Source organism: Chionomys nivalis, chromosome 25 (genome assembly GCF_950005125.1).
Source record: "Chionomys nivalis chromosome 25, mChiNiv1.1, whole genome shotgun sequence".
NCBI lineage: Eukaryota > Metazoa > Chordata > Mammalia > Rodentia > Cricetidae > Chionomys > Chionomys nivalis.
In genome coordinates this window covers 29233404-29260905 of record NC_080110.1, presented here as the reverse complement: position 1 = coordinate 29260905, position 27502 = coordinate 29233404, and the positions used below count along the sequence as shown (strand labels likewise).

The following is a 27502-nucleotide window of genomic DNA, read 5'->3' as shown; positions in this document are numbered from 1 at the left end:
GTGGCTCCTAGGGGCGGGTCTCTCCGCTGATTGGCTTCTGGCGCTGCCTGTCCGGAGACGGTTGCTGAGGAGGGGCACGTGAGGAGGCGGCGGCGTGAGGCAGCCATGGCGGGAGGAATCAAAGTGGCGGGCTGGTCGGCGGTTGGTCCCTGGCCCCGGTGCGGGGGCCCGGCGGCCCGCGGGGCCGCGTGGCTGGTCTTCGTCCTCTTCGGCTGCGTGGTCTGCGGCTCAGGTACCACTCGGGCTGCCGTGCCTGGCGGGCGCCCCGAGGGCGTTGTTTTGGGAAGAGAGTTTATCCCGGGGCGCGGCCCGTTACTCCGCCGTGCCGAGCTCATCCCAGCTGAGGGGTGACCTGGGGCTGCTTCCCGAGAGCCTTCGGCGGTCCCAGGGAGGGAGGCCTGGGCTTGGGGACCCCTTTAGGGGCTGCGTGCTGCTGCTGGGTCCCCCGAGCCTCCGGTTAACACGGAGGAGGTGTGGGGACCGTTTCGCCTTCAGTTTCCTGACCGCACCTCAGGGAGATGGGTGCTGTCTCGACACCGTGGAATAGAGAAGACTAACCCCAGATGGACATGCTTTTCCGAGGCTGGGTCTCTCAGTGTAGCCCTAGTTTTTCTGGAATTCGCCCTGTAGACCAGGCTGGCCTGGAACTCACAGAGATCCGCCTGCCTCCGCCTCCCGAGTGCTGGGATTAAAGGCGCGCACCACCACGGGCTCTTCTTAAGAGCCGCCCTGACAGTCCTGGAATGGTCATATTGTAGTGCAGTGGCCCAGAAGAGATAGAAGGGCCACCAGTTTTGAGTATTCAGTTTATTCCTTCTTTCTAGCGCGGTCATTATGTACCCTCTGTTGAACAATCAACTCTGGACTGGGTAGGAAACTTATTTTGTGCTCCAGTCCAGAAAAATTAAAATGTTTGCAAGAAATAGATGTTTTTCTTAGCGCCTTGTTACAATAGTGGACGGGGAGATAAGCGATGTTTGCAAACTTCCACTGGAGGGAGTAGCAGCCCCAGAGAATAATCAGCGCTTATAAACACACGATACGGACTCATATCGCCCCCTTCCGTTCCTGCCCATCACATGCTCTCGCTTGCGGCTTTAAGATAATTTAACACACCAATAGATAAGTTGTTCAAAAGGGACTGAAGACTTAGTTTTGCGAAGAGAACAAGTATCCAGGAAAACCTACTTTGCCAGATGCAGGTCCTGGAAACCTAAAACAACATTTGGAAGAATTATTACCTGGGTGAACTTTAGAAATGGGGTCTTGGGTTGTGAAGAAATAAGAAAATATTAAGAACAATCAACAGTTCTCGTCTTTGAAGTTTCTTTTACAGGATACTGGGGATTGAAACCTAAAGCAAAAAGCTGGGCATATTGGCACTCGACCTTAGTCCCAGCACTCGGGACCCCAAGGCAGGTGGATCTCTTGAGTTGGAGGCCAGCCTGGTCTACATAGTGAGTTCCAGGACAGCCAGGGCTACACAGTGAGACCCTGCCTCGAAACAAATAATCGGACAATAACTAAGAAACCTAAAGCAAACTTTTCTGATCACTTCCCTGCCGCTTTGAAATTCATTGTGTAGTCCTGGCTGTCCTGCAACTCAAGCCCTTTCTGTCTCAGCCCCAAGAATGCTGGGGTCACGTGCATCACCAAAAAAAAAAAGCTAGACCCCAAAGTTGCTCCTGGGAGGGCAGAACCAGGCGCCTCCTCATTTGCTGTAGTCTCCAGGGACGGCTCAGGGAATGATCGCCGGATTATGTGCGAGTCAGCTATAAAGAGCAGCCTTGTCGCTTTCTACCAGGTTCTCCCAACGGTAGAATGGAATTTATCAAAAGGTTGGTTTCTTGTCTCTAGAAATTTTGGAAACATTTAATTTTAAAAATAATTTGTGTTTTAGACTATTTGGCAAGTATTAATACAGTTAGGTATAAAGAAGTAGGCAAAATTCTTGCAGTTGATTGCATTTGTATGTGTTCTTGGTTTGAGCGCAATCAGGGTTCGTGTGCACATGTGAGTGCGTGTAGGCTGAAGGTTGGCATCTGTTGACTATTTCAGTTCCTATCTACCCCATTTTTGAGACAAGCTCCCTCACTGGGCCTGCATCTTAGAGATTTGGTTAGACTGGCTGGCCAGCAAGCTCCTTGTGGACTCTGCCCCCAGCACTGCGCCTGGCTTCTTGTGTGCGCTGACCATCTGAACTGGGGTCCTTTACTACCGACCCGGTTCCCCAGCTCCAGACTTGAAAGTTCTGTGGTGTGTATGTCCTTTGTTCACGGCCTCTTCTGAGTATTTATATTTTAATTTTTTGAGCCAGGCTTTTGTAGCCTACGTATCAAGAATGACTTTGAATTCTTCCTCCTGTCTCTACCTCCTACATGTGCTGAGATTATAAGCATGTGCACCTGTATGCAGCCATGCCTAGTTATAAAATTGTGAGAAAATTATCTTTTGTGGTGCTAGAAGTGAAATTGAGGACTTCACACTCACCAGGCATGAGCTCTACCAAACTACACCTCCAGCACTGTGAATTTTATTTATAAGGACTTTTGTATAATTTTAAAAATAAATAAAATTTCTGAGTTTATTTTCACCCTTTAAAATTTTTTAAGATTTAAGGTTTATACGGTGTTCTGTCTGCATGTGTGCCTTGGCACCAGAACCTATTACAGATGACTGTGAGCCGCCATGTCATTGGTGGGAATTGAACTCAGGGCCTCTTGAAGAGCAGCAGTGCTTTTATTTCTGAGCCATCTCTCCAGGCCTTAATTTTTTTTCAAATTGGGTTTATTTTATGTGTGAGTGTTTGTATTTGCACCACATGTGTGCTTGGTAAGGTTTATGTTTTATATATGGTCATTTGATTTCATTATTTGGATTTATACATAAGATTTACAGGCTAGTGAGGTAATTATGAGGGTAAACAGAATTTGCCACACAAAATGGGCTCTCTAAAGTTAAATTGATAATTTTGGTTTTTGGAGGAAAACTGTTAAATAAATTTTTTTTCAAATTATTATTAGCAAAGCTGGGAATTGAACCTAGGGCCCGAAGCATTCAGCGTTAGTGCTCTACCACTGAACTACAGTTTCAGCCCTTTTACTTTTTGAACAGGGTCTTACTAAGGCATCCATGCCTCTTTTTTTTAATTTATAATTTATTGTGGTATTTGGTGTGAGGCGAGGATCTGGATGGATTTTATTTTTCAAATAATTCATTTGTCCTGGCACGTAATTTAATAATACTTTACTAAACCCACTGATTGAAGGTGGTATGTTTTAAAAATAATTTTTATTAAATCTGTTGTTTGACAGATTCATACACGTGCACAGTCTGTTCTGATTATCTTTTTCCTCCCACTCTGTCTGACCCCACTTGGCCCGTGTTCCTCCCTGCAAGTCCCTTTCCTGTATTTGTGGGTTTGTTTTGTCACTCATTAAGTTTAACTAGGGCCGTCTCTGTGCTCGTGGAATTTGGAATTACCTGTTGGAGCCTGGAAAAATGGCGGTTTTGTGGTCAGTCTAATGACTCAGTGAGTTAAGGTGGAGCTTAATCCAAGTGGGGAAGGTTAAGCTTTGATTTTATTTGGATGGAGAATGCACTTGTCCTAGTTAGGGTTATCATTGAAGTGATGAAACACAGCTTATACTTCCACATTGCTGTGTATTATGGAAGGAAATCAGGGCAGGAATTCAAGCCAGGCAGGAACCTGGAGGCAGGAGCTGATACAGAGGCCCTGGAGGGGTGCTCCTTACCTGCTTGCTCCTCAGGGCTTGCTCAGCCTGCTTTCCTCTGGAACCCAGGACCACCAGCCCAGGGATGGCACCACCCACAATAGGCTGGGCCTTCCCCATAAGTTGCTGAATAAGAAAATACTCTCCATGCTGTTTACAGCCCATTCTCGTGGAGTCATTTCCTCAGCTGAGGCTCCCTTCTCTCCAATGACTCTAGCCTGTGTCAAGTTGTTATAAAACTATGCAGCATAGCAGTTAACTTTTTTATTGCAACTTATTATTTATTTATGATTGTGGATGTGGGTGTGAGCATGTGTGCTACACCACCTTCATGTGGAGGTCAGAGGACAGCCTGTGGGAGTCAGGTGGCTTCTATTCCTGAGTCCTGCTCATAAAACTTGAGACTTGGTGACAAGTGCCTTTACTTGAGAGCTATCTTATTGGCTATCTCTTTAAGATATAATATTGGAGTGTCTAATTTCTTTTCTTAAAGATTTATTATGTATACAGTGTTCTGCCTGCATGTATGCCTGCAGGCCAGAAGAGGGCATCAGACCTCATTATAGATGATTGTGAACCACCATGTGGTTGCTGGGAATTGAACTCAGGACCTTTGGAAGAACAGCTAGTGCTCTTAACCTCTCAGCCATCTCTTCAGTCCCAAGAATTTATTTATTTTCTGTGTATGGATATTTGTTTGCATGTATGTCTGTGAACCATGTGCATGCCTGATACCCACTGAGACCAGAAGAGATTCCCTAGAACTGAAGTTATATGAATGCTGGGAATTGAATCCTGGTGTCTGGAAGAGCAGCCAGTGCTCTTAACTGCTGATCTCTCCAGCACTTATTGTACAACTTTGTTTGTTTTGAAGCAGGGTCTCACTATGTAGCCTCTCACTATGTAGCTGGCCTGGAGCCTACTATGTGGACTAGGCTAGATTCAAACTCAAACGAGATCTAGCAGTCTCTGCCTCCTGTGTGCTGGGATTACAGAAGTGTAGCAGTGTGTGCTGCCCCACTGTAGAATTTAAGTTAAGTAGCTTTTCCTGGCAATAAGTTTTCAAATGGCTGGCATTATCAACACATTATTTGTATCTCATTTCCCACTTGACAAAATAAAAGGTGAGAGAATGGTTGCTAATAAGTATAATATTGGTTTGGTAGTACATGTTTTTACTTGGAGTTTTGTAAATAGACTGCACTTTGTTTTAAGGAAGTGATGGATTCTTGTTGGACTTGTGTGTGTGTGTATGTATGTATGTATGTATGTATGTATGTATGTATGTATGTGGTTTGTGCACACGTTCATGTGGAGACCAGAAGCCAACATCACATATCTTTCTCAGTTACTTATTTTCTCTTTTTTATTTTCTATTATGTAGTCCTGGCTTTCCTGGACTTCACTATGTAGACCAGACTGGCCTCAAACTCAGAGATCCACCTACCTTTGTCTCCCAAGTGCTGGGATTAAAGTTATGTGCCCATTCCTGGCTCCATCTTACTTTTGAGACAGGGTCTTTCACTGGAGCTCAAATTCAACTAGAACAATGAGCTGACCAGAGTGTCTGTCACTGCTCTCCAGTGCTGGGGTTACAGATGCATTGTGTTATACCTGGCTCTTCTCTCTGTGTATGCGTGTGTGTGTGTGTGTGTGTGTGTGTGTGTGTGTGTGTGTGTGCGTGCACTTGCTTGGGTATGTACATGTTGGGTTTTTTTTTTTTAATATTTATTATGTATACAATATCCTGTCTGTGTGTATGCCTGCAGGCCAGAAGAAGGCACCATACCCCATTACAGATGGTTGTGAGCCACTATGTGGTTGCAGGGATTTGAACTCAGAACCTTTGGAAGGGCAGGCAATGCTCTTAACCTCTGAGCCATTTCTCCAGCCCATGTTGTGGTGTTTGAGTGGAGGTCAGAGGACAGTCTTCAGTGCTGGTCTTTAGCCTTCCACCTTGTTTGAAACAAGATCTCATTTGCTGCTGCTTCCACCAGCCACATTCTTCTAGGGATTCCATCTCCAACTTCACCTTGCTGTAGGAGCACTCGGATTATAGATGTACTACTGTGCCTGGCATTATCCAGGTGCTGGAGATTTGAACTCAGGTCCTCATGAATGGCAAATGCTTTACCCACTTCAAAGTTAGTCTTAGTTTGGGGTTGAGGTGTCTCTCAGTGATAAAGTTGCCTGGGAACTTTATGGCACTCTAGGGGAAAAAAAATCACTGTGGGTTCTCAGCAATGAAAAAAAAGTTAGTCTTAGTTTTCACCTAAAATGATTTTGGCTAGCAAGATGGCCCAGTGGGTAAAGATGCTTGCCCATCAGATGTAACCACCTGAATTGAATCCCTAAGAGCCATGTGAGGGGTGAAGAGAATTGACTCCAAGAAGTTGGCCTCTGGCCTCCAGTCTATGACAGGCTCCCCCACCAAAGAAAATAAATATAAGGAAAATTTTTTTTCTTTTTTAAATTAAATAAATAAAACTACCTTAGTGGGCATTCATGCTTTTCGTGTTTTTTGTTTGTTTTTGGTTTTTTTGGGACAGGGTTTCTTTGCATAGCATTGAGGTTCTGGGTTAATCTTTAATACCACAAAGAAAAAAGTTATTTACATGTTTGTGTCAGGGAAGGTGGGGGAGAGTGATTTCTCTCAAATCTTGAATTACTAAGAATAATTACAAACTGAGCCAGAGTCTTGTGTTTGACCCCCTGGGGTGCTGGGTAGTCATTGACTGCTCTTGACTGGAGCAGAACAGCATCCTTGCAGTCCTTAGTACCCATTTGATGGCTCTTGAATCCAACAAAACCTCTGCCAGTTCTGTCTACCTTGCTCAGAAAAGGAGTGGATGACCAACAGATGGGTTAGTTTAGGTCACTTTACCCTGTTCTAAGAGAGGAAGAGTATTTATGCTTAAGGTGGAAGTAGGGCTTGGGTGTGAGGATCACAGACTGTTTACTAGCTGTGTGACTTCAGGAATTTTCCCTAGACATTTCCTTGTTTGTAAAATACAGATTATGAAAATGTCTACCACATCGTGTTGTTCGGTGGGTTACACAGAGCATACTCTGCAGAGAAACACTTAAAAGTTTGGTTCCCAGGGCCCACACGGGGACTCAAACCACATGTAACTCCAGTTGTAGGGTATCTGATGTCCCCTCGGGCATCTGTGGGCACATTACTCATGTGGTGAACAGACACACAGGCAAAACATAGATACACGTAAAATAAAATTTAAAAAGTAGCTTTTATTCTGAGTTAATGTAATGTTAACTATTTGTAAGTATAGTGTAAGTCAATGACAGTGTATGTTTAGTGTATTTGATATCCTATAGTCAATTGTAAGCAAGCACACATGTGAGTGTGTGCACACACACAAATTGTACAGAGATAAAACTTTTATTTCTTCTTTCATCTCAGTTTTTCTTTTTTGGTCTGGTTCATATTTTAAGCCCAAGCATGTAAAGTGTCAGTTTATCTTTTTATAACACGAGTTATGGTTAAGCTGTTATGTTCTACTTAGTTCTTGTTTCTCTCTTTTTTTCTCATAAAGCTGGAATTGATGTAAATGTGGTCATGCTTCAGGAATCCCAAGTTGATATGAATTCCAGTCAACAATTCTGTTATAAAAATGTGTTTATCCCAAAGTGGTATGATATATGGACACGGATACAGGTAATTGGAAGCCCTTCCCTCAGGACATCTCAGTTCCCTTCCCGGCTTAGAGTTCTGTGATCCCGAGAGACGTTTTTTACTTCTTTCCTCATTTTGCTTCCTCCCTTCTGGAGCGTCCACACTCCTGGCTTTTTGAATGTCTTGTGCTTCTTTGGCCTGGGATCTGGTGTGTCTGTCCGAGTCTAAACTCTTGTCTTATGGTTCCCGTTCTATTTTGGTTCTGTGGGAGGTTTCCTGGGTAGAATGGCTTTGGTCTCTTCTGTCAAACAAGAGTTCCCGGCTGTGACTGAACAGAAGGGACCTTGTGGAGGCTCTGCAGTAACTGTGAGGTGTCTGCTGTTCATATCAACACATGAGAGTGGGGCTCGTGGGCTCTTTAAATTTTTTTTTTTTTAATTTTTTGATAGAAAATTCTGGGGCACATTATAAAATGTATCTGGGGCACATTATAACCAACGTTTATCTATAATCAGTGATTGTGACAATGCGTGAACTCAGCCTGTCATTATGAGAACATTTTCAGTTTTCTGGGGCTGTTTACGACTGGCAATTTTCTGAATATTTCAAATCCTTGCTTTGTATGATCTCATAAATAGCTGTATTGATATTCTTTCTACTTGGGAACATCCCCCCTCCACCCCCTTTTCTGGCCTAATAGTGATTCAGACCATATTAATAAGAAATTGTGGCAGCTGCCTCTGTTAGAGCAACATCATTTTCCAAATCATGTTTGTGCTACATCTGTATGTTTCCAGTGAGAGTTTTAAAAATTATGTTTATGAAAATTTCCTTTTTCATCCTCATTTCTTTTGTGTTGCAGGTCCGGGTAAATAGCTCCAAACTGGTCCGAGTCACCCAGGTGGACAGTGAGGAGAAGCTGAAGGAACTAGAGCAGTTTAGTATTTGGAACTTTTTTTCTTCCTTTTTAAAAGAGAAATTGAATGACACCTATGTTAACGTGGGTCTGTACAGTACAAAAACCTGCCTCAAAGTTGAGATTTTAGAGAAGGACACCAAATACAGTGTCATTGTGACCCGGAGTAAGTCTCACCTCTGTTTTCTGATGGACTCTATAATGAGCTGGGACAGAGCTTTGGAGGGTGTAGTTACAGAGGGGGGGGGGAGAGGAGAGAGAGAGAGAGAGAGAGAGAGAGAGAGAGAGAGAGAGAGAGAGAGAGAGAGAGAGGAGACCGTTTTGTTTCTCTTCAGGTCTATATTTGAAGACAGGGAAAGTAAACAGTAAAATTAGTAATTCTCAGAGTGCTTGTGGAATCATAAGATGAAGACACTATAGTTTAAGGCTTATTTGCTGCACGTGGGAGAGAGTTTTAGAGGCGGTAGATCCATCAGATCCTGATTTGGGTTCTCCTTGGTTACTGCTCAGGGTTCATGCTTGTAGGTTTTGCTACCAAGGCTTATACCCTTTCAGTTGTCCTACAGTCGGGTTCTGTGGTTATGTATGGTGGTGTGGAATACTATTTTGACCAGGCAAAGATGTGTTACGTTTGTTTATGCTGCAGAATATTACGTTAACTGTGTAAAGATGTGTTACTTTTTTTAAATACTGCATTTAATTAGGTAAAGACGTGTTTTCACCTTGCCTGCCTAAGGCACTTGATTGTTGAATGGCAAAAAAAAAAAAAAAAAAAAAAGCCGGGCTGTGGTGGCGCACGCCTTTAATCCCAGCACTCAGGAGGCAGAGGCAGGCGGATCTCTGTGAGTTTGAGGCCAGCTTGGACTACAAGAGCTAGTTCCAGGACAGGAACCAAAAGCTACGGAGAAACCCTGTCTCCAAAAATACAAAAAAAAAGCCTGGTACATTTGACGACTAACCTGCATTTCTAATTATCCTAAATAAGAATATAAACGTATATGTAGGCCAGGTGGTGGTGGCGCACGCATTTAATCCAGCACTTGAGAGGCAGAGGCAGGCCAATCTCTGAGTTTGAGGCCAGCCTGGTCTACAGAGCAAGTTCCAGGACAGGCTCCAAAGCTACACAGAGAAAACTTGTCTTGAAAAACCAAAATAAACAAACAAATAAATAAATAAAAGGAAAGAAAAAAACCCTAAAAACCCCAAACAAAACATATATACAGTATGTTGCAAAAAAAGTAACCTTAAGTTTGTATCAATGTACAAAAATCCATACCAATGTAAACTGTTTGAAATTAATAGTTGCTTTTTAGTTTAAAAGTAGATTCAATAATCTACTTTCTATCCTTCCCATATCCCCTTTTTCTTTTTAGAAAGAGATCCTTGAATCCAACCACTCTTACTCAGTTTTCCCCTTAGCGTGACCAGTAGCAATTTGCAACCCCCTCTCCTGCCCCCATGACAAATGTACTGGGCTTTTTCTTTTTGACCATTTAGTTTTATTAGATCAATCAGGTGCCTTAAAGTAAGATTCTGCAGCATAAACAAATGTAACACATTTTGCCTAGTTAAAATAATAATAATCCATAACAGTAGGGTTAGCCTGTCTTTTGGTGTTCCTTCATAATTTAATTATTCTGCCAGCTCCTTATCTGTTTCTGGGCCTTCCTTAGACTCAGCTTTCGAATGTAACAACCGTGGAATGCTCTGTGTGCCTCCAGTGGGTCTTTACCTGGCCTCCTGGTCCTGGATGACATATGTTTGGCAAGGAGACTTTTTCGGCACAGTGATGTATAGTGAAGCAAAGTGGGAGGTGTGCTTGGGCCAGAAGAACGCTATGTGGAGGACTTAAGGCCCACACCCAAAGTTCCAGGCCTCTTTCTCAAATTCCCTGCCTCTAAGTGACTTAAGGTGGAGACCCATTGTGAGCAGCTGTGTGAAGTGATAGCATCTTGTTTAGCTTAGTCACTTTTTGTTTGTCTGTTTTAAATCCTTAGTAGAGGAAGCCAGAATAAGAATAAGATACTCAGGAAGATGATATAGATTGGACAGAAACCTAATGCTGTTTTCTCTTTGGAAGGATACCCAGGATTTGTGTGGTATCTATGCTGCCATTTAGTTGACCAATGATACAAATGTCTCCTTTTTTTAAAAAATACCTTTAACTGATTCTTCTGTTAAGCAAAAATTTTATTTGTTTCAGGATTTGACCCCAAATTTTTCCTTGTTTTCTTCCTTGGACTTACACTATTTTTTTGTGGAGACTTGTTGAGCAGGTAGGTGTGGACTTGATAAGACACTAATATTGTTTGACTCTTATTGTAAGAATTATAAGTATTGCCGGGCAGTGGTGGCGCACGCCTTTAATCCCAGCACTCGGGAGGCAGAGGCAGGCGGATCTCTGGGAGTTCGAGATCAGCCTGGTCTACAAGAGCTAGTTCCAGGACAGACTCCAAAACCACAGAGAAACCCTGTCTCGAAAAACCAAAAAAAAAAAAAAGAATTATAAGTATTGCTATTCCCGTTTCTAGGATCCATGTGACTTAGATGTTGCCTGCTTAGATATTTTTTAGACTTTCTTTTGTTTATGTTTATTTTGTTTGTTTGAAATAGGATCTCACTATGTATTGCTGGCTGGCCTAGAACTCAGTATGTAGGCCAGACTGGCCACACTTAGCTGCCTCTGCCTCCCAAGTGATGGGATTAAAGGTGTTTGCCACCGTGCCCGGTTTTTTTTTAAAGTGTGTATCCATGTGTCTCTGTCCATATTGTGTGGTGCCTGAAGAGGCCAAAGTCAGGCCTTGGATCCCCTGGACCTGGAATTATAGATAGTTGTGAGCAGTCCAACTTGAGTGCTGGGGACAGAATGCAGGTCCTCTGGGAGAACAACAAGCACTTGAAATAGCTCAGCCATCTCTGGCCGTGCTTGGATGTTTTAAAAATAGAATTCTTTTTTTCTTGATTTGAATATGATTGTTAATTAATGTACTTTCTCATTAGGTAGTTCCATCATTAGGTTAATGAGAGTTACCTAGTACTATAAAGCTGATTATCAAATTAAAAGTAATGTTACTGCAGAGAGTTATGTAATGAAATTGCTGCTAAATTATATATTAATGGGTTTTATGCTGTTCAGATACAAGAAGACAAATATCAATTACTTGTTCGTTTTCTTTTTTAGAAATCTACTAGCTGTGATAGGTAAGACTGACATGCACTAATATAAAAACCCACTCCCTGAGATGAAACTCTTATCCCATACTGCTAAAGTGACCAAGAACCTGAGACTAGATAAGTCATAGGCCTTAGGGCAAAGCCTAGTGTTGTTACTTGGCTAGAAGAACATAGCAAAAAAATGACTCCTGGTGACGTACTGCGGTATCTGTTGATCAGTGCTCCCCCCAGCCTCCATCAGAGAAACTGCTTCTTAGAGCACATGGCAATTAACACACAGACCCACACAGCAGAGTGAGAGACTTTGGAGCACTCATTCCCGCCCCTCAAGGCTCAGAGATCTGTGAGAAGAGGAGGTGAGGTTGTAAGAGCCAGAGGTGCCACAGCAAGGGTGATGGCAGTGTTAACAAGTCCCACAGAAATTCAAACCACTCAAAATCCCAGCACCGAGAAGGGGAAATGGATTCTAAGTTCTACCTCTAACCAAGAAACTATTTGCCATTGGTCGCTGCTGGGAAAGGGAAAATCCGTTTTCTGTGATCAACCACACTTCAGGACAGGTGTCATGCTCAGGAGTAGTTGGCTAACACAAAAAGGACTCGTTGTGTGGGGTGTGTGTGTATATGCATGCACACACTTTTTGATTTGGTATTTTTGTATGAAAAAATCTAAATGAGAAATATACAGATAAGTAAATATTGAATGAAGGTAAAATCAACATTAAGTTAATGAGTGAAAGGTAAACAATTGGAATTTGATGTTGAACTATTTTGAGTGAGAGAAGTTGTTCTTTATTTTGGGACTCTTGAGGGAAACTCACATTCAGGGAAAAGTAACGGATAAAGCAGTGTTGGTATTGGAATGACAGTAGGATCTCTCTCATCCTGGGATCTATCTATCAATCAGATCTGTTCACCTTCCAGTCTCTTCTTGGGCTTGCTCCTGTCCCTTCTCTCTCCCCAGACAAACTGTCCAGTTCCTCAGAAGAGTTACTTTTTAAAAATGTTTTTATTAGCATGTAGTAATTGTATATATGGGTGGGTTACATTACTGACATGCCCGTAGTACATAATGAGTTTTGATCATGTTTACCCCAGTACCCAACTAGCCATGCTTTTTTTTTAAATTCTTCTCATTTATTGCATACCTACTTCAGTTTTTCCCTTCTCTTCTCCCAGTCCTTTCCTCCACATCCGTTCGCCCCCAAAGCAACTCCTCCTTCTTTTCCCTTCCGAAAAGGGCAAGCCTTCCTGAGAGATCAACCAAAGATGGCATGTGAGGTTATAAGAGTAGGTACCGCCCCTCTTATTAAGGCTGGACAGGGCAAGCCAGTAGGAAGAAAAGGGTCCAAAAAGCAGGCTCAAGGATCAGAAACCGGCCCCATTCCCACTGTGAGGAGTCCCACAAGAAGACCAAGCTACACACACATAACATATATACAGAGAATATATACATATATATATAGCTCAGACCCATACAGGCTCCCTGGCTGTCACTTCAGTCTCTCTGAACCCCTCTGAGCCATGGTTAGGTGATTCTGCTGGCTATTTTCTTGTGGTGTCCTTGACCCCTCTGGATCCTACAATCCTTGTGCTCTTGCAGGATTCCACAAGCTCTAATGTTTGGCTGTGGGTCTCTGCGTCTGCTCCCATCAGTTGCTGGATGATGATTGTGCTAGGTTTGGATCTATAAGTATAGCAGAGTATCATTAGGAATCGTTTCATTGACTTTTTCCACCCATCATGGTTCTATCCTTGGTCTCTGGATTGTTCAGACTCTAGTTCCTGGCCCTCCAGGCAATATCTGCATGGACTCCCTGTCGTGATGTGGGTCACAATTTGGACAAGTTATTGGTTGGGTGCTTCCACAAGTTCTGTGCCAGCTTTACTTGAACACATCTTGTAGGCAGGACTAATTTTTAGGCCGAAGGTTTTGTGGCTGTGTTGATGTTCCAGTTCTTCCACTGGAAACCTTGCATGGTTACAGAAGATGTCTGGTTCAGGTTTCATATTCCCCATTACTAGGGGTCTTCCCTAGGGTCACCCTCATGAATTTCTAGGAGTTTCCATTGTACTCTGTTTCTTCCTTGCCTCTTCCAGTTGTCTCTTCCAGTACTCTTTCCCCCCATCCTGTCCCATCCTCTCCTGCCCCCAGTCTAACCACGAAATCTGTTTCCCCTTCCCAGGGAGATCCATGTATCCCCCCGTGGGCCCTCCTTGTTACTTAGCCTCTCTGGATCTGTGGATTGTAGCATGATTATCTTTTACTTTATGGCTAATAGCCACTTATAAGTGAGTATATACCATGTTTATCTTTTTGGATCTGGATTGGCTCACTCAGGGTGATTTTTTTTTTTCTAGTTCCATCCATTTGCCTGCAAATTTCATGATGTTATTTTTTTAACAGCTAAGTAATATTCCATTCTGTAAATGTACCACATTTTCTTTATCCCTTCTTCGCTTGCGGGACATCTACGTTGTTTCCAGTTTCTGGCTATTATGAATAACACTGCAGTGAACATAGTTGAACAAGTGTCCTTATGGTAAGATAGAGCATCCTTTGGGTGTATGCCCACGAGTGATAGACCTCGGTCTTGAGGTAGATTCCCAATTTTCTGGCAAACCACTGTATTGATTTCCATAGTGTCTGTATAATTTTGCACTCTCACCAGCAGTGCAGGAGTGTTTGTTTGCCTTGCTCCACATCCTCTCCAGCATGAACTGTTACTTGTGTTTTTGATCTTAACTATTCTGACAGGTATAAGATGGAATCTCAGAGCTGTTTTGATGTGTATTTACCTGATGACTACTTATGTTGAACATTTCTTTCTTTTTTTGTTTTTTTGAGACTAGGTTTCTTTGTGTAGCTCTAGCTGTCCTGGAACTCACTCTGTACACCAGGTTGGCCGCTAACTCAGAGATCTGCTTGCCCTGCCTCCTGAGTGCTGGGATTACAGGCGTACACCACCACTGCTCAGTGTTGAACATTCTTTAAGTGCTTCTCGGTCATTTGAAATTCTTGTGTTGATTCTTTGTTTAGATCTGTACTCCATTTTTTAAATTGGGTTATTTGATTTGTTGATGTCCAGTTTCTTGAGTTCTTTGTATATTTTGGATATTAGTCCTCTGTTGGGTGTAGGGTTGGCAAAAATCTTTTCCATTCTGTAGGCTGCCATTTTGTCCTTTTGATGGTATCTTTTGCCTTACAGAAGCTTTCCAGTTTCATGAGGTCTCATTTATTTGCTTGTTTTTGGGGGGCAGTGTCTCTCTGTGTAGCCCTGGTTATCCTGGAACTAGCTCTGTAGAGATCCACCTACCTTTGCCTCCCAAGCACTGGGATTAAAGGCATGCACAACCACCACCCAATGAAGTTCCGTTTATTGATTGTTGATCTTATGCCTGCACTAGTGGTGTTCTGGACAGAACACATCCTGTGCCCATATGTTCAAGGCTATCCCCACTTGCTCTTCTGTCAAATTCATTGTGTCTGGTTTTATGTTGAGGTCTTTGATCTGCTTGGACTTGAGTTTTGTACAGGGTGGTAGATATGGATCTATTTGCATTCTTCTACGTGCTGACATTCAGCTAGACCAGTAACATTTATTGAAGATACTTGGTTTTTTTCCATTGTATATTTCTGGCTTCTTCATCAAAAATCAGGTGTTCACAGGAGTGTGTATTTATGTCTGGGTCTTTAATTTGATTGCATCAATCAACCTGTCTGATGTTTCTATGCCAGTACTGTGCAGTTTTTATTACTATAGCCCTATAATTATAGCTTGAAATCAGGGATGGTGATAACCTCCAGAAGTTCTTTTATTGTAAAAGAAACAGCTGTCCTATGTTTTTTGTTTTTCCATATGAAAATGAGTATTGTTCTTTGAAGGTTATAAAGAAGTTTGTTGGGATTTTGGTGGAGATTGTTGAATCTGTAGATTGCTTTTGATAAGATGGCCTTTTTTTTTTTTACTCTGTTAATTCTACAAACCCATAAGCATGGGAGATGTTTCTATCTTTTGAAATCTTCTTCAAAGACTTGAAGTTTTGTTTTTTTTGTGTGTGTTTTTGTGTGTTTTTTTGTTTTTGTTTTTTGTTTTTCGAGACAGGGTTTCTCTGTGTAGCTTTGGAGCCTGTCCTGGAACTAGCTCTGTAGACCAGGCTGACCTCGAACTCACAGAGATCTATCTGCCTCTGCTTCCTGAGTGCTAGGATTAAAGGTGTGCACCAACACCCGGAAAGACTTGAAGTTTTTATCACACAGGTCTTTCACTTGCTTCGTTAGAGTTACCCCAAGATACTTTATATTATTTGTGGGTATTGGTGTGATTTCCCTGATTTCTTTTTTGGCCCATTTGTCATTTGTATATAGGAGCGCTACTGATTTTTTTGAGTTAATCTTGTATCCAGCCACTTTTCTGAAGGTGTTTGTCAGCTGTAGGAGTTCCCTGATAGAATTTTTGGGGTCGCTTAAATATACTGTCATATCATCTACAAATAGCAATGCTTTGACTTTTCAATTTATATTGATCTTTTTTTGTTGTCTTATTGCTCTAGCTAGAACTTCAAGCACTATACTGAATAGATATGGAGAGAGTGGATATCCTTGTCTTGTTTCTTGTTTTACTGGAATTGCTTTGAGTTTATTTAATTTGATGTTGGCTATAGGCTTGCTGTAAATTGCCTTTATTATGTTTAGGTGTGTCTCTTGAATTCCTGATTTCTCCAAGGTTTTTATGAAAGTGTGTTGGATTTTGTCAAAGGCTTTTTTAGTGTCTAGTGAGATGACGGTGGGTTTTCTTTCAGTTTTATGTATGGTGGATTATGTTGACAGATTTTTCTTTTTTTTTTAAATATTTATTTATTTATTTATTTATTTATTTATTTATTTATTTATTATGTATACAATATTCTGTCTGTGTGTATGCCTGCAGGCCAGAAGAGGGCACCAGACCTCATTACAGATGGTTGTGAGCCACCATGTGGTTGCTGGGAATTGAACTCAGGACCTTTGGAAGAGCAGTCAGTGCTCTTAACTGCTGAGCCATCTCTCCAGCCCCAGATTTTGCATATATTGAACTATCCCTCCATCTCTGGGATGAAGCCTACTTGATCATGGTGATCTTTTTGATGTGTTCTTGAATTCAGTTTGCATGTATTTTTGAGTATTTTTGCATTAATGTTCATGAGGGAAATTGATCTCTAATTCTCTTTCTTGAATTTTTGTATTTGGGTGACTGTCGCCTTATAAAATGAATTTAACAGTGTTCCTTCTGTTTCTGTTTTGTGGGATAATTTGATTTATTGGTATTAACTCTTTGAAAGTCTGGTAGAATTTGGTGCTAAAACTGTCCGGCCCTGGTCTTTTGGTTGTGAGACTTTTAATGATGTCTTCTGTCTTCTAAAAGGTTATAGGTCTTTTAAAATTGTTTATCTGGTCTTGATTTAGTTTTGGTAACTGGTATCAAGAAAATTGCCCATTTCTTTTAGATTTTCCAATTTTGTAGAGTGCAGGTTTTTGAAGTATAACCTAATGATTCTTTGGATTTCTTCCGTATCTGTTAATGTTCCCTTTTTATTTCTGATTTTGTTAATTTGGATATTCTCTCTTTTAGTTTTTATAAGGGTTTGTTCATGTTGTTGACTTTTTTCCCCAAAGAACCAACTTTTTGTTTCATTGATCTATTTCTATTGTTCTCTTTGTTTTCTTGATTTCAGCCTTTAGTTTGATTATTTCATGCCTTCTACTCTTGTGTGTGTTTGCTTCTTTTTGTTCTAGAGCTTTTAGGTGTGCTGTTAAGTCACTAGTATGAGATCTCTTTAGTTTCTTTTTGAAAGCACTAGTGCTTTGAACTTTACTCTTAGTACCGTTTTCATTGTGTCCTGTAAGTTTGGATATGCTGTGCATTCATTTTCATCAAACTCAGTTTCCATGAGTTTGTAGGCTTTCTGTTGTTTAAACCCAGCTTTACTTGATGGTGGTCTGATAGGATGCCAGGGTTATTTCAGTTTTCTTGTATATGTTGAGACTTTCTTTGTGACCGAGTGTGTGGTTGATTTTGGAGAATGTTCCATGGGATGCTGAGAAGAAAGTGTATTCTTTTGTGTTCAGATGAAGTGTTCTGTAGATATCTGTTAGGTCCATTTGGTTCACAATTTCTGTTATCTCCATTGTTTCTCGTTTGTTTTTTGTTTGGATGACCTGTCCATTGGTGAGAGTGGGGTATTAAAATCTCCCACTATCAATGTATGAGGGTTGATGTGTGATTTAAGCTTTAGAAGTGTTTCTTTACAAACCTTGGTGCCCTTGTGTTTGGGGCATAGATGTTGAGAACTGAGATGACGTCTTGGTGGATTGTCCCTTTGATGAGTATGGAGTGTCCTTCCCCATCTCTTTTGATTAACTTTGGTTTGAAATCTCTTTTATTAGACATTAGAATGACTATACCATCTTGCTTCTTAGGTCCCATTTGCTTGGAAATCTTTTTCTAATCATTTGAGGTAATGTCTATCTTTGATATTTTGATATTGAAGTGTGTTTCTTGTGTGCAGCAGAAGGGATGGATCCTGTTTTTGCACCTATTGCATTAGTCTGTGTCTTTATTGGGTAATTAAGTCCATTGATATTGAGAGATATCAACGACTGATTGCTAATTCCTGTTATTATATTGTTGGTGTGTGTGTTAGGGTTTTGTGTATCTTAGGGTTTTGTTGGTATGAGATTATTTTCTAGAGTATAGTTATAGGTTGGAATTTTCCATCTAGTACCTCTGTAGATCTGAATTTTTAGATAGATATTGTTTAAATTTGACTTTATCATGGAACATCTTGTTTTCTCCATCTATGGTAATTGAAAGTTTTGCTGGGTATAGTAGTCTGAGCTGGAATCTATGTTCTCTTAGAGTCTGCAGGACATCTGTCTAGACCCTTCTGACTTTTAGAGAGTCTGTTGAGAAGTTGGGTATAATTTTAATAAGTGCGCCTTTATATTTTACTTGGTCCCTTGCATCTTTTAATATTCTTTCTTTATTCTAGTGTTTTGATTATTATGTGGCTCAGGGACTTTCTTTCCCAGTCCAATTTGTTTGGTGTTCTGTAAGTTTCTTGTACCTTTATAGGCATCTCCTTTAGTTTAGAAATTTGTCTTCTATGTTTTTTTAAATATATATATATATATATATATATATATATATATATATATTTATTATGTATACAATATTCTGTCTGCATGCATGCCTGAAGAGGGCACCAGACCTCATTACAGATGGTTGTGAGCCACCATGTGGTTGCTGGGAATTGAACTCAGGACCTTTGGAAGAGCAGGCAATGCTCTTAACCGCTGAGCCATCTTTCCAGCCCCCTCTTTTGTGGTTTTTTAAAAATATTTTCCAGGCCTTTGAGCTAGAATTCTACTCCTTCTGTTCCTATTATTCTTAGGTTTGGTCTTCTCATGATGTCCCAGATTTCCTGGATGTTCAGCATGGGCACCTTACCAGTGACCTCACCACTGAACGCCCTGCCTCTCCCTCTCCCACTGCCCTTTAGCTGTACAAGGTCTTGGTGGGGCATGGTGGCTCTTGAGAGGCTGGGCATCTCTGAGTTCTAGGCCATCCAGGTCTACATAGCGAGTCCTAGGACAGCCAGGGCTACGTAGACTGTCTCAAAAACTAAAGTGTAAAAATAAGTGCAACATCTAAGTCTCACCACTCCTCCTCCTCCTTCCAGCTCTTGAACTCTTTGAACCCCTTGTTCCACGATGTTCCCTAAGCCTTGGAGGGGATGGTACAGGTGCTCCACTTAATCGCTGGGCATTCAAAAGTCATTTATTATTGGTTCATTGACTAGTTAATGAATTTCTGCAGTCATCATTGACCACCATAAAAAGAATCTTCTCAGATCAAAGAAGGTGATTTGATGGACATATTGTAGTCTTTTAGCAAAACAACAGCAGTATCTCTCCTGCTTGGGCCCACAAACTCCCCGGCCATGGATTTTTTTTATGGCATTTACAGTACCAGATATGAATTTCCTTTTGTGGAATGGGCATCAAATCCTGTCCTAAAGTGGCTGGTTACTCTTACAACAGAGTTTTGGTGTAGTGTTGCATTGTGGTCATCTTGTCTAGGTTGGTATTGCTGTACCGGGGTCCACAGCTGAGTGAGACTGTTGGTGGGAATCTTCCCTGGCATCATCCTCCACGGCCTGTTCTGGCATTGTGAAGGCCACCCAGCAGGAAGGAAGCTTCCAGCCCAATTCCAGCTTGACTTTTCTATGCCTCTTGTCTATAGCATATGGATTTAGAGAGAGGTGGAGATAGGAGTGAGATTTGAGAGGACCTTGTTGATACTGATCTTCATAATCTATCACAGCTACATCAGCCTACAGTTCTGTAGCTTTAAATAGTGGGCAGATTTCTTCTCTAATTCCTATCTTGAAACTTTACTATGTCCCTTATTCTGATTTCATCAATGGTTTATAGTATTACATAGTCAAGGAAAATACTTTCTCTGCAGGAGTCAAATTTTCTACTATTCCACTGGAGTGAGCGTGGGGATTGTGGCCTCTCTGTTAATCATCATTTTTATGCTCTCCAAGTTTATGCCCAAGGTAAGTGGTCCAGTTCCTTGAGTGTTTAGGACAAGCTCGGGTAGCTGGAGGATTGTCTTGCAGTCTTAGAGCACGGAACATTTGCATTAGTGACCTGCTGAGTCAGCGTCTGTCCTGTTCAGAGAGATTCTGAAAAGCATTTGCATGGTGAGACCTCAAGCCTACAGATTCTGTATCTGAAATCATGTGCTCAGTGGGAACTGAAATCCTCTTTTTGTTTTCTAATTGCGCACTTAGGCCTTCCAGTCATTAGCATTTCATCTTCCTGGTGTTCCTTGCAGACTGTACCTTTTTAGGTATAAAGCATATCTTTTTAAGAGAAATGTTTTTATGCATTTTGAGTAGGTTGAATTTAAGAAAAAGATGTCCCATTTGCTTCTTTTATAAGAGTCTTGTGACTTTTGCTTTCATTTCTACTTTGTCTAGAGAAGTCCCATTTACGTCATCCTGGTAGGAGGCTGGTCCTTCTCTCTGTACCTCATTCAGCTAGTTTTTAAGAATTTACAAGAGATATGGAGGTGTTATTGGCATTATCTTCTAAGTAAGTATTGTTGGCTTGGCTTTCCTTTGTGCGTTTTATAGGGTATTTGGTTAATTTGATTGTGAGAAGTTTCCTGCTAACAAGGAGTGCTAACTTGTAAAAATTATAATTTCCTACTTCTAATATTACATCTCCTTAACATCATCTTTTAAATTTAGATGCTGTTAATAAGAGTAAAGCTTTAGGGGGCTGGGGTGATAGTTCAGCGGTTAAGAGTGTTGACTGCTCTTCCAGAGTACCCAGGTTCAATTCCCGGCACCCATATGGCAGTTCTCACCTGTCTGTAATGAAACTCCAGGATTCAATACCCTCACACAGACAAACATACAGGCAAGACACCAGTGTGCACAAAATAAAAAGAATTATTCTTTAAAAAAAATTAAAGCTTTAATTTGCTGGTGTTTATTTCTACATTAAGCAAAATTTAAAATCCTTTAAATTGGCTTTATTGTTAATTTAAATATGGTTGGGGACCTTGAGAATAAGACTGCCGTGAATCTGATCTACAGTAAGAATCCTTTGGTCACGGATAGAAACTTAGTTTTTTTCTTGTTAGTAACTTGATCTATTATTTGAGGACATTAACATGGACTTATTTTTGGAACTAAAATAAACTATTTTAGACATGTTCAACATGTAGCTTTTAAAAAAGATTTAGTTTTTAATTATATGTATGGTATGTAATTGAGTGCTGGTGCCTGTAGAGTCAGATGCCCTGGAGCTGCGATGTGGGTGCTGGGACCTGCACTTGGGTTCTCTGGAAGAGCCATCTCTTCAACCCGTTTGTTATTTTAACGAAATAAATTGTGACAGAAAGGATAGGAGTGATACACACGCATGTGAGGCGGGTAGATAATAGAGTACAGACCCAGTCTAAGCTCCTGCTTCAGCAGATGCCATCTATAGTGCACTTACTACTGCTTTCCACATACTAGCTGAAAAGAATGTCTTCTGCTGACCCTTTCTTAGGCTACATCCTCACAGTCGGATTCATGAGTTTCGCAGTGTGCTACAAGTATGGGCCCCTGGAGAATGAACGAAGCATCAACCTGCTGACCTGGACACTGCAGCTGCTGGGCCTGGGCTTCATGTACTCCAGCATTCAGATACCACACGTTGCTTTTGCCCTCATTATCATTGCCCTGTGCACTAAGAACCTGGAGTACCCTGTTCATTGGCTGTACACCACCTACAGGTGACTGGAAGGCAGTGGAACTTTGTATTGACGTGTGAGGTGTGGGATACACTTTGCTTCAAAAGGATATAGTTTTTCCTTGGGAACCTTTGTAAGTGAGAAGTCACTGCTATGTTTCCCCCTTCTTCGTTCTTAGTCCTCCCTCCCTCCCTCCCTCCCTCCTTCCCTCCCAAATAAAAGCATCCAGTAAAGTGTCATGTGTTCCTGTTACCACTAGGTGGTGCAAATTATAGCTTCTTTTTTTTTTTTTAAAGCCCTATGCCTCAGGTTCAGGTTTCAGATCATTTCACACTGACTGCCAGATTGCTCCAAAAATCCTAATCTTGTTTTAAATGTAATTCATAGCATGCTATCCTTGCAAAAGGAAATATGGAGTGATCCTTGATTCTGAGCTTGTCAGTGACTATTGCAATAGAGGTGATCAAAGTAGAGCCTTCAGTTTCAGGAACTGAGTGTACGACCACCTTATAACATCATTTTGTTGTCGTTTTTCCACTTTTTGGGAAATAAATATTTTGCTTGTCATTTATTGGAAAATAAGTGAGTTTGAATACTCTGATTCTTCACGCGTAGTTGGGTTGTCAGTTCACTGGTGAAGGATGTATATACGGAAGGGAGGTGGGCTGATGTCTCTCCACATTTAGTCTGTAGGTGTGTGCTTGGTCTCCTGAAACAAGTGGAGGCGAGGATGGATGTGGATTATTGGTTAATGATTCATGATGTTATTTTGATGAGCACAGAAAGATGTGTAAGGCAACAGCAAAGCCCGTCCCCCCTCGCCTCCTGACAGAAGAGGAGTATCGGATACAAGGAGAGGTGGAGACCCAAAGGGCTCTACAGGAACTCCGAGAGTTTTGTAATAGTCCAGAGTGTTCTGCCTGGAAGACTATATCTCGGATTCAGTCTCCAAAAAGGTAAGCTCTTAACCTGATAAGTCAAGTATTTATGGGTAGTTAATGACCTTGAGTTCTAACAGAGATCATACTTTTAGATAACTGTTATAGTTTGCCCTTTGATTATGCTAACCTAGGAGTAGTGAAGAGAAAGTTATCTGCATCATTATGTATTATTAGTAATCTATTTCTTGTTTCCCCAAGACAGCTACCTCCTTATTTTGATTATAGCGTTAGCATGCGAAGACTTCAGTGTCATATGTAAGTGTGGGTCTTGTAAGTTTGACATAGATGTTGCACTTATTTTTTATATTTTATGTTTTTGAGATGGTCTGTGTAAGCCTGACTGTCTTGAGTTGCCCCCAGATTCCTTTGGTTGGGAGTGGTTGTACCAGAGAGTATGTGAAGTTGATTTTGGATTCATGATAGCATAAAGTTTATAGGGCCATAAATGCAAAGAACTATAACGCCCCAATCCCTTATCAAGAATATGATGACTCAGGGAACCTTAGCACTCCGTAACTAAAAAGGATAGGATAGCCACTGACAAGCAGGATGAGAGTACCCATGTTGGCCTATGAGCCCAGCCTTGTTTCCTGCCTATTTCTCCAGTCTGTATGTCTGCCAAAGCAAGGACAGGAATTTCAGTTAGATCGAGTATAATTTGAACTGCAGGCATCCTGGGCTGTTCAGTCTGTTCTTATTTTGAGAGCCATCCGGGAAGGATAAGCAGCTTCCTAATGAGCAACCCTCTCTTTTGCAGATTCGCCGACTTTGTGGAAGGTTCTTTTCACCTCACACCAAATGAAGTTTCTGTTCATGAGCAGGAGTATGGATTAGGGAGCATAATTGCCCAGGATGAGGAGCTATCCTCAGAGGAGGAGGGCTCAGAGTACCCCACTGTCACCCAGAACAGCTTCCTGACTTAGATGGGGGAACCCGTTATTTTCACATAGACAGTGTGATGCCTTGGCGGTCCATGTGCACGTGCTGTGCGGTCTCTTGGGCTTACATAACGGCCTGAAGAGGGTGCAGAAGCTCTCCTGCTGAAATGAGAGGTTCTCCACTGGACCCCTGAGGAATGAGTGGAGGAAGAAGTGAGTGCTGTGGTAGCTTGCCTCTGACAACCGAGCTATTGGTTCACTTGCTGTTCCTGAAGAAACTGGTTGGCCACAGCCAGCATGATATTCTAGCTCCTGTTTGAAAGTTCACTGAATGATGGCGTTTCTGACTCTGACAAGCCCACAGAAATGAGGACTAAGTGCAGTAGTGCATTCAGATCATAGGCTGCACCTTCTAAAGAGAAATGTACAAATCTGAGCCAGTTTGACTTCTGTGTGACTCAGCTGGTCTTAAACTCTCAGTCCTTTTACCTCAGCCTTCAGTGCTAGGATCTTAAACCTATGCTGCCATGCCAAGCTTTTTTTCTCTGTTATCCCTGGCTTCCTGGAACTCACTCTGTAGACCAGGCTGGCCTTGAACTCACAGAGATCTGCCTGCCTCTGCCTCCCGTGTTAGGATCAAAGGTGTGTGCCACCACACCTGTTATACCAAACTTCTTGTCTTGATTTTATATATCCTTTTTATAGCTTGGTTCCTATAGCTAGGAAGAGAAGTCTTGTTTACTTCTTTTCCCCTATCTGATCACATATCTTTAAGTTACTACTCAATCAAGATATTATTCCAGGGCTGGAGATGTAGCTCAGTGGTAGAGCACTTACTGACTCAGCATGCAAGGCCCTGGTAGAACTTCAGCGTCACAGCGAAACCAATCCTATCTCCTTGTCCCTGTCTCCTATTATATACCCATTCTGTTCATTTAGCCTTCTCACCACCTGCATGGTTCCAGATCTGGTAATTTGCAATTCCTGAAACCATCTATTAAGTTTCTTTATATACAGTTTCAGTTATGTGGCTGCCACAACTTTGCTTGGCAGATAAAGACCGTAAGGTGATCTTCATGCCGTTGACACTCATTCAGCTGTCAGCATCAGACACACCCCCCAGTTCCAATCTGACGGAGATGCTGTCTCTTTCCTTAGCTGCCGTTGAAGGTACCCTCAGAAGCTGGCGGTGTCACTTAGGAGGGAGCAGACTCCCAAGTTTCTGCCGTTTGCTTGGTTCTTTCATTGTGATCTTCACCATCACATTGGAAGAAGTGTGTAGCTTTTGTGATTCCTTCAGCCAGGAAGGTGGGTGCTCACTTAGGTAGACAGCATCAGACTCGTTGTCTTAGGATCGTCGAGAAGGAAGATGGTGTCTTCAGACCTGCTGTCAGCATCTAGTTTTGAAAGACCCTAGGCTCCACTGCTGGCATCCAAAATGCCGGCAGAGTGGCCAGAGAGTTCTTTCAACCAGTGTTCCCCATAGCCTTAAATTGTCCTAAAGTGACTACTACTTCAACTGGTAGATGTGAAACAGGAGAAACGGAAAGCTCGCAGTTGTAAGCAGGTGCCACGGGTTCAAGCAGTCGAGTACAAGATGTTCTTGTGAATTACAAATACGGTAAAAGTCTGTCCCTAAGCTTCAGGAAAGGCGGAGATGAAGCTCAGAAGCAGGACGTGCTTGTCTGGCAGGCACAAAGCTAGTATTCAGTTCCGGGTATCACAAAAAACCCCACCAGTAGCAACAAAAGCCTTCCAAAACACACTATTTTGGAACCTCCTTTGTAGAAATTGGTACCCTTCTATACAGATGGCGTTCAGTCCTGGGAGCCCTTGGTGCCTTTTCCTACATCACTCCCTGTGAATGGCAGCTTGCTAAAGGGGAGGGCTGACTTAGATGTTTATTTTAATGAAAAATCACTGTGAATGACTTTGTTCTGTGTGGTGAGCTCCCTGTGAAATACGGATTTCATTTCAAGGCCATGTGTTTTTTACCTGTATTTAAAGCTCTTTTTCTTTCCCTGCCTGGGGAACTGAGTGGTGTGGGAGCTGTTCTCAGACAGTGAAGGACAGTGCTGCTGCTGTGTGCTGTTTATCCTTGTCCTGCCTGCCTGTGTGTCTGTCTGAATGCTCGATGGATCTCAGCCTCATTGTTCAGACCGATCTCATCAGGGATTGAAGGAAGGACTGGGTTGAGCTGGACACTGGAGCCATGTCTGCTGCCATGTCAGCGTCTTTGCTTAGCAGCTATCAAGCCATAGTTAATTCCTGGACTCAGGGTCTCATTATTGGAAATCTATTGCTTCTAATCAGTCTGACCTGAGTTTATAGAACATGGTTCCCATTAATGGGAACACAAGAGGCAGTTGGCATAAGACTTTACAGTACCCCTTTCCTCAGAACATAATGACCAAAGCTGAGAAAAATTGAGCAACTTTGATAACTTTGTTACCTTGAAATGTAACATTCTTGTTATATCAACAGTGGTTATTTTGCTGGTGATGGCTCCTTGGGTTCCACTGTTCTGTCTTACCATGTTATGTCCTATCCTAGGGCATATCCCTTTATTAATCAATTGCGTTCTCTCTAGCCACCCTTCTTGGCATAGGTGATGGAGGTTTAATGAGTGAAAGGACCCAAATAGGCCAGGGAATCCCCCTAGACCTTGATACTCATGGAGGGTTTGGGAATGGGTTATGTAATTGCCCTCAATCTTTTGTTCCAGAAAAAAAAAAGATGAGCTGAGATGGATGACTGTGCTACAATGGTGTCCCTAGCTGTGTCCTTATAACTCTTCAGAATTGAATAGTAACAGTTGAAGTAGGAGGACAGAAAATTGTATCCTCTTCCAGTATTCCTTTGGACTCAGGTCTAGCATTTGAGACGATTGTCTGTATTTGAATGAAGAATTTTATCTGAACACAGGGAAGGACAGTGGGGCAGATTTACTGAAGTCTCAGGTTAGCTAGGCTGTGAGAGCAAGGGATAAACAAAGTATCTGTTGTATATGACAAGTTTGCCTAAGTCTTGCATGTAGCAGAAATGATTTTTTTGGGGGGAGCTTATGCAATTGTGGTAACCCAGTGGTATTTTCTGTTGCTGTTGGGGTCCAGATGGCTACTACTTTGAAGAGGTGGTTCGAAAGTCGGTTGTAGTGGTGTGTGTGTGTATATACCTGAACTTGGAAGGCTGAGGGGAGAGGATCACTTGAGTCTGGACATTTTAAATTGGTAGGGGCAGCAAAGGAGACCCCCATCTCAAAATAGAAAGTTTTAGTGCCTTAGATGGCAGGACCACGAACCCACTGTGGATAAACAAAGCATGCAAACACCAGTGTTAGCCCCATTGCCTCAGCAGGGTCAGGAGTGATCACACAGACCCAGACATGTGCCGCGTGCCATTTTTGTTTGACACGCTTTATTGTTTAGACTGGGTGTGCCCCTCTGTATGTAGCCTGGAGCTCAGGACAACCCTGCCTCAGTCTCTGATTGCTGGGATTACAGGCATGAGCCACCATGTCCAGTTTCCTTTTATACTCTTGATAACTTGAAAATGATGAAAGCAGTTACTTTGAACTTTGGGGCAGCGTGAACATTGCTGTGTGACAGATTGCCCCAGTGTGAACCTCAGCACCTGTTAAAACCCACAGTGGCCACACTTTCCATGTCTCTGGAATTGATACTGAAATAGCAAGGCCAAGAAACTACTAGGTGAGTTTTAGCCTGTGGGTGATGCCTTAGTGTTAATTTAGATAAAATATTTGTCATTTGTACTTAGTAAATGTCAATGGATATTCAGGAAGAACAAAATTATCAGGGATGGCTGTTTGCCATGGTCTTCCCCTATCTTTCTGTAAGAAAAAGTGATGCTGTGTATTTTTATTATTATTATTATTATATGGCTTGTAAATAATCACAATTTTAATAAA

At 41.9% G+C, this 27502-nt stretch overlaps 1 protein-coding gene across 1 annotated transcript; it reads left to right on the top strand.

The window, feature by feature from the left end:
* The first annotated feature begins 96 nt into the window (after positions 1-96).
* Nemp1 (nuclear envelope integral membrane protein 1) lies at positions 97-27502 on the top strand. The gene is made up of 9 exons (XM_057758248.1): positions 97-232; positions 7289-7410; positions 8231-8450; positions 10488-10560; positions 19968-20061; positions 20488-20602; positions 21572-21797; positions 22538-22711; positions 23454-27502. The coding sequence occupies exons 1-9, from the start codon at positions 106-108 to the stop codon at positions 23617-23619; spliced, it is 1317 nt and encodes a 438-aa protein (XP_057614231.1). The 5' UTR covers positions 97-105; the 3' UTR covers positions 23620-27502.